General features: G+C 46.5%; 1 protein-coding gene across 3 annotated transcripts in view; it reads right to left on the reverse strand.

The window, feature by feature from the left end:
* Positions 1 to 7,255, reverse strand: part of LOC311322518 (circadian locomoter output cycles protein kaput-like) — an 18,045-nt gene extending 10,790 nt beyond the window's left edge. For 2 of the 3 annotated variants that reach the window (XM_084454603.1, XM_084454601.1), the window contains exons 1-13: positions 7,156 to 7,206; positions 6,067 to 6,110; positions 5,421 to 5,561; positions 5,222 to 5,310; positions 4,657 to 4,716; positions 4,254 to 4,402; positions 3,714 to 3,805; positions 3,246 to 3,335; positions 2,952 to 3,072; positions 2,621 to 2,734; positions 2,101 to 2,219; positions 1,856 to 1,938; positions 1,597 to 1,703 (exon numbers count right to left, since the gene is read on the reverse strand). In XM_084454603.1, coding sequence (XP_084310729.1) covers positions 1,597 to 1,703; positions 1,856 to 1,938; positions 2,101 to 2,219; positions 2,621 to 2,734; positions 2,952 to 3,072; positions 3,246 to 3,335; positions 3,714 to 3,805; positions 4,254 to 4,402; positions 4,657 to 4,716; positions 5,222 to 5,238 — 952 coding nt within the window. In that variant the 5' untranslated portion in view covers positions 5,239 to 5,310; positions 5,421 to 5,561; positions 6,067 to 6,110; positions 7,156 to 7,206. Of the gene's footprint in view, positions 1 to 1,596; positions 1,704 to 1,855; positions 1,939 to 2,100; positions 2,220 to 2,620; positions 2,735 to 2,951; positions 3,073 to 3,245; positions 3,336 to 3,713; positions 3,806 to 4,253; positions 4,403 to 4,656; positions 4,717 to 5,221; positions 5,311 to 5,420; positions 5,562 to 6,066; positions 6,111 to 7,155 lie in introns of all 3 variants that reach the window. The other variant, XM_084454602.1, reaches the window with a different exon arrangement.
* Positions 7,256 to 7,500: the final 245 nt, after the last annotated feature.

Genomic DNA, 7,500 nt, shown 5'->3' on the forward strand with positions numbered 1-7,500 from the left:
GTCTGTGTGTGTAATTGTGTGTGTGTGTGTGTGTTAGGGCTGCACGATATTGACAAAAACATACATTGCAGCAATATACTTTTTTGCGATATATATTGCGATATGTAAAACAAGGCGTGGGAGCCCCCGATTAGTTCTTGTCATCTTCTCTAATATTGCTAATTGATACCTGTGCTGTCGCCAGGCTTGATGTTACATCAGCCTTTCGGTAGCCGAAGTAACGGCAAATGTCAGACGTTGACTTTCTTTTAACCACTAAATCGTCCCCTTTCTCTGTCATTTTCATTTTATTCAACTTGCACTCGCCTTCCAGCGGGGCGGGGCAGGGCTGCTGAGCATCATTTAAAAACTCAACTAAAACTAACTAAAATTGTGATTGGTCTGAATCATTCATGTTATGTCAGACAGACTACCATATAGTGTTGTCACGATACCAAAATTACAACTTTGATACGATACCTGCTAAAAATATCTCCATACCGATACTGAAACGATACCACGACACAAACCTAAAACATCAGGAAAAGTAAGCTAATGGAATAATACAATGTCAGGTGTAGCCTACTGATCTCAGTGTTTGCTGTCTGCTGAGGCGGAGCAGGAATGTGAACTGTTTAAGATAAATAAATTACATATATATTTAATTGTATTATTTTATTCATTTAATTAATTTAAAAAACTCTTCTTTGTAAAATAATAAGCTGAAAGTGTCTGCTCTGCTCCACTAGTCTGACACTCAGATTGAATTGTTATTCAGATTCAGGGGCGGGAGTCAGGCTACTGATCCCTCTTCACTCTGTCCGCGCGCAGCAGAGTGGGTCACAGACTCGCAGCACAGAGCAACGGTGTTCTGTTCACGTTACGGCATGACGAGCTCCTGAGTTTACAGATTGACTCATTGATGTTATGAGGTTCCCCAGCTATTAGCATTGGGTTTAAATCTGAAATATTGCCAAATAGGCGCTTTTGCTTTTGGAAATCCTCCGCTACCGTCTAGAGTAACCAACTGAGCAGCCCTCAGCCCTTTCACTTTGCAAACTACAAAAAATAGACAAAACAAAAATAGGCTATATGCTATACAACATTGATAAAAAACTATGACTATGATCCCTAATTATATGATTTATAAGACTGTTGACTGATTGCTTCCATACATAGCCGCGGGAGCGTATTTTGAGCAGGATGCTGCTGACCAAAGTCCAGCCCAATCTCTAAAATGCACGGTTGCGCAGCATTGTAAAAAGTAGGCCTATCTGTATTTCATCTTGTTAGGATATTCTATTCGATTTGAATATGTTCTGCTATTCTAAGCTGTTCTATCTATGTTATTCTTTTATGCATTGTAATAGTCAAAACGCAATTTCCAAATGTCAGAGTAGAGAGATAGAAAAAGCCAGCTGGTATCGATAGTGCGGAAAGTAATACTGCGGAAAATGTTTATTGAATTTTGAATTCTCATGACGTGTTTGAGTTTGACTACAAAGCAGGAGAAAAATTGCAAGCCCAGCGATGTGACTATTGCGCAAGCGCACATCGCAATGGCGATGCGTAAACGATATATCGTACAGCCCTAGTGTGTGTGTGTGTGTGACTCACAGTGCTCGTGACACTTGGCCAGGGTCTCCAGGTCGTCTACGTGGTAGTAGTCGTACCCCGACGTCCCCAGGACCTCGAACGGCAGGTAGCCTATGATTGGTGGAGCCCTGCGGGAGGAAATGGCATCAGAGGACGCATGACCTCACAATAGCATGGCAACAGAGCCTATAGGAGAACCAGAACCAAGGCTAAATGTTTAGGTGTGTTCAGGTGTGTGTGTTTGTGTGTGTGTGTGTGTGTGTGTGTATGTGTGTGTCACCTGTGGTCCAGGAAGAGGAACTTCCACTCGAGGCTGTGTCTGGATGTGAACTCTTCGTTGGGCTCTTCCACTGTGCACATCTCCTGCGGACGCACAAACACAAACATTCAACACAAAACACAACAAGAAAACAAATCTAGATATTCACCAAATGCTGTGTCAAAATGGGGAAATGGTCATTTCCACTGGTCCATTGGCGTATGTGTGTGTGTGTGTGTGTGTGTGTGTGTGTGTGTGTGTCTCACCTTGATGAACTGAGGCTTGGCCAGCCGGACAGTGGCTACGAAGCAGACCTGGTCGTCGAAGGCGGGGTGGAGCGACCGCTGCAGCATCCCCTCCAGGCCGTTCCTGGTGGCGTTGGGAACTAGAGACAGGGAGGGGAGAGAGAGAGAGAGAGAGAGAGAGAGAGAGAGAGAGAGAAAGAGAGAGAGAGAGATTACTGTTTCTGGGTAGTTTATTACTGCACATACACCATACATTTCATAGATCATACATTACACACACCTGTTACATCATACCCCCCCCCCCCCACACACACACACAGATTACAGTTATAAAACGCTACTTACAGAATGTATTATTTATTTTACCTTGCCAGCTATTCCTCCTCCCCTTATTTAAAATGTTGCCATTCTCCCCCTCTTGGGAACACTCTCATAATACAACTGACTCTCCCTGACAACCGATCATTCGAGCAGAAATCGGGAGGCATCCACGGGTTCGTTAATCCCTTGGGCGACATCCGTAACCGAATCAGACCCTCACCGTCGCTGAGGGGCTTGAAGTTGCCGATGAACTTGACATACTCGTACACCGCCGTCTCCTTGGGGTCGATGGTCCCCCGCAGGATGTGACAGCAGAACTCCATCTGGTTTTTTGCTGCGACACACACGTCAGAACTGTAAACAACCCAGACAACAGAACGGCCGCCCCGATAGGCCGCGTGTGATCGGCCGTCGTTACGGCGCGCCCGGTCCGACTGGACGCCGCGCCTCAGTCAGCGCTGGTTTGCGAGTTGGGAGTCAGTGTCGTGTGATCTGATAGGTCGATGGGCGTGGACAGACGCCAGTGAGGTGTGGTGCGATTGGCTACTCACTCTTGAGGTAATCAGAGCTGAGATTCTCGCTGTCGGAAGGGTGGGCGGAGAGCGCTTTATACACTTCTGAGTGTTCGCCCACAGGAAGGAAGTTCAACAGGTTCTGGTCCATCAGGTCCGACTACAACACACACACACACACGCACACACACACACACACACACACACACAGATCAGTCCCCCTGACACAAGCAGACACATTCAGGCTATCCTAGACAGTGTGTAATGTGCATATGTGTGTGGGTGGTGTGTGCTTGTGTGTGTGTGTGTGTGCGTACGCGCACACACACTCACCGGTAGGTGCTCCAGCAGAGAAGTGACGCTCTCAGACACGTAAATGATGTTCCCGTCGGTCATTATTGCTATGAAGAACCCGTCCAGCGCCTAAACAAACAAACAAACAAACAATCAACACCCCAGTCCCATTCTGGCCCCTCTCTACACTCTGAACCCCAGAGAAGACATTACGCCATTACATCAATGATGAGATAGTAACATGGTAGTATAGTTGGGTAGTAACATGGTAGTAGTTGGGTAGTAATATGGTAATAGTTGGGTAGTAATATGATAGCTGTTCAGTAGTAACATGGTAGTAGATGGGTAGTAATATGGTAGTAGTTGGGTAGTAGTAACATGGTAGTAGTTGGGTAGTAGTAACATGGTAGTAGTTGGGTAGTAGTAATATGGTAGTAGTTGGGTAGTAGTAATATGGTAGTAGTTGGGTAGTAATATGGTAGTACTAGCAGTAATGATGTATCTTACCTCCAGCATAAGCTGGGTGAACTCCTCGTTGCTGAGGAACGGAGGTTTCCAGTCCTGCCGGATCTCGCTGGACTCCGACTGGGCAGCGATCTCTGTCGCAAGGCGAGGGGGAGGAAGAGAGAGAGAAAGATAGAGAGAGAGAGAGAGAGAGAGAGAGAGAGAGAGAGAGAGTGAGAGAGATTGGAGTGGGTGTATACAAAAATAAGAATCTGATACCAATCTCCATTGGTTTTGATTTAATTTGGTATACGCTAATCTCGAACTGCGAGGAAAGCACGTTTCACAAAGTCATCTTTGAAAGTAAGTGAGAAGCAACCGCAGCGGTGGATCCATAAAGAGCAGTCCAGCTAGCAAAACACTGAACACATTCCAGTGACTTGAAAGCCACCGGCCGCCTGGGACACGGCCGTCACTGAACACCGCCTGAGTCACTAGCGTCCAAATATAGCACGACAACCTGAAAACAAGAAGTGGCAACGGCCAACCGGTGGCCCCGCGTCCTCTTCGCACAGGATGTGAGATCTGGGGGCGGGCTCTAACCTTTGTGTTTACACAGGAAGTCGATGCTCTTCTGCAGGATGGTGGACTTGTCCATCTTGCGGGTGTTGCCGGGCAGCATGGTGCCCAGTTCCTTGATGAGGACATTGAACTGGTCTCTCCGCTTCTTTTCAGACTTGTTTCGGGACACTCTGCCGGTCAAAGCGGATATGCTTAGGACACATCAAATAAAAATATACCGATTATTAAGAATTCTTATTAAAAGTATACACACCCTGTAGTACTGTCCTAATGGATTATTACAAATGAATATATTACAGTGATCGAAAACGTCTTTGAGAATTGCAGGGTGTGTATGTTTTTGTTTTTTGCTTTCTTTTCACACTTCGTTCAAGGAACGGGGGGGGGGGGGGGGGCCTCATCCACGCCTGTCTCGCCGTCTCACCGTTTAGCCTTGTCCTTCTCATCTTCGTCCATCAACCCATCGAAGATGCTGCAATCATCCCTGGAAAGAGGTTACAACGGGACTTTACCGGGGGACACTGAGAGACGTGGCAGCCGTCCGCCCTGAGTGTGAGCCCTGAGTGTGAGCCCTGAGTGTGAACGAACGTGTGTGTGTGTGTGTGGCATTCCTTGACCGGCCGAAAGCAGATACAGAAGGTTAATAATAGACAATGACAGAAGTTGTCTAACGTGAGGATTCCTTCATGCCTCGAATAGGTCTATTTTCGTCATACACTGGTTGGAAGTATGTGGGGGAGGAGAAGAGAGAGAGAGAGAGAGAGAGAGAGAGAGAGAGAGCGAGAGAGAGAGAGAGAGAGAGAGAGAGAAAAGAGAGAGAGAGAGAGAGAGGAATAGGTTGTATGTCCACAGTGAAAAGGGATCAATGTGTATGTATAGTGTCAACTGAGTACGGACTGTGTGATTGATGTTCATACTGGCATGTGTGTGTGTGTGTGTGTGTGTGTGTGTGTGTGTGTGTGTGTGTGCGCGCATGCATGTGGTCCTACCCTATGCTTGATGTCATGGTGGTGTTTGATCAGGGCCGTGGCTGCAGTGACTGGCTCTTTAGGCGTGAGGTAGGCATTTGGAAGAGCACCTGTAGGGAGACCAAAACATTGCGAAACGTTGGATATTCGATCAAATACTCACAGGCGTCGCATACATACATTCATATGTGTGTGTGTGTGCTCTACCGTGTCCACTTACCCCACTGCAGCTTGTGTGTGTGTGGTCAGTTACAGGTTGCTGTAGGGGTCAAAGTGGGGTTGAGGATCAAGGGTGGCTCAGAGAACATGCAGGTAGTGGGAGGGACCCAGACTTCGGGCTGGACATGGCCGACTCACCGACCTGGAAGATAAGGACCAAACACTTAGGATGCTTTTAAATCAGCGTAGATGGTAACACACATAGTTAATGTGCACAGTTTCTTATGAGGAGAAAACATTTCATGACATTATAGTTATAAATTGTATATGTAACACTTATGAATGCAACTAGTTTTCTGTTGTGAGCTCTTGATGACACAATACTACACACTTTTCACTTTACAGATTTCCTTTCATTTCAAACAGCAGTGCTAAATGCAGAAACAAGAAACGCTAACACCTGTTTCAAATAATCCCCCAACAGAAAGTTGCGTGAACAAAAACTACCACCTCAACATACAATTCATCACAAATGACTATACTTTTATTCAGGGGATTAGCTGCCTTTTATAAATGAGTTTAATGATTACAAGGAATAAAAAATGTAGAACCATTATTATTAGAAGTGTTCGGACAGAGGTTAGTCCGGGGCTCCTGATAAGGAAGCTTGTCTAGAGCGCGGCCTTCTGGAATGGTCGTCTACACACCCCTCAGTTCACCAAAAACAGAGGAAGTCTTCACCTAGGCAGAGCTACAATGCAATGGAGAAAAACGTATTGAAGGCATCAGGAACGAGTCTGCAACAAGAGCGCATGTAGCCTACACACACCCACACACACACACAGGCCACAAACCTAAGCTACATGGATGCAATGTTTGCAGTGAGACAAGGCGAAATGTGTAGGCTACATTGTGGATGGAATGCTGATGCCCAAATAGCCAGAATATTGACGCGCGGGGTCTCGTCCAATTCCCGCTGTGCGCTTATGCGAACCAGGCGAGATCTTCATTTAATGAGGAAAAAAGCAAGCTTCCTAATGTCAAAATGTCTCTAGGTGACCTTGCAGTACAGCGGATATTTGATACTGCCTAAACTAAAGCCACAGGTGCTTGCCATCATCACACGTCCGATCTTAAACAACCACAGAAGATTCCACCAGCCACATTAAAAACTGCCCGGCTAACTTACTGATGCGGTTCAAGAGTGGGGCCCCCATTCATGTCCTCCTCGAACTCTGGCCTATTCCCAAACACCGAGTGGCATTCTATGTTCAGTCAATCATTCATAAACGGCATTTATTACGCTGATAGAGGGCTATATTAGTCACTCGAAGCTGGCGCCCGCCCCGCTCTGTCACGCAACTATTGACATTGACACAACAACAGCAAATAATCTCCGAATATTATGTAGCGAATAGCGACCTCCGCTCGAAACTTACATCGGTGCGGACACCAAAATCCCAAAGTATAATAAATATCGGTCATGCTGCAGTAACCAACGAGCGATTTCCCAATCCCTTTCGCGGCAGATGCACACACACCCGCACACACACGCACGCGCATACACACACGCACACACTGGCACACGATCACACGCTCGCCCACTCACTGACACACACACACACACACTGCTCAGAATGTGGGTCACTGGGCCTTGCTCTCTCCCTGAGCGTGCGGAAACTGTTCCAAAGCCCATCGCTTCCGCACGCTAATAGCGTGTTTACCGACTACTCCAGTCGTGCTACCCGACCGCCAAAGCCCCCTTTTTACCCGTTATGGTATTTTAAAAACCTTACCTTTACGATTTTTACGAATCCAGCTTCGTGTTTTGTTTTTTTGGGAGATTGTATTCAGGGGGGGGGCGTACTCCGAGCTGGAGAAAAACAGGAGGCCTACTTCATATTCCGCCGTACAGTCATGCGCAGTAGTGGAGAGGGCGCACTGATTCACATGTACAGTAGAGGTACTGCAACCTAGGTTACATCGGCTACATCAACAAACAACATGATATTCGGGATATTAGGGTATTTATAGTGGCATTTGTTACAGAACATACATCCCCCTAGCTATGGTTTATACTTGTTGCAAATAAACCAGTAAATTATTACATTACAGACAGTTGGGCAGCCATAGTTTGTGGG

This window comes from Borostomias antarcticus (genome assembly GCF_949987555.1).
Source record: "Borostomias antarcticus genome assembly, chromosome: 20".
Lineage (NCBI taxonomy): Eukaryota > Metazoa > Chordata > Actinopteri > Stomiiformes > Stomiidae > Borostomias > Borostomias antarcticus.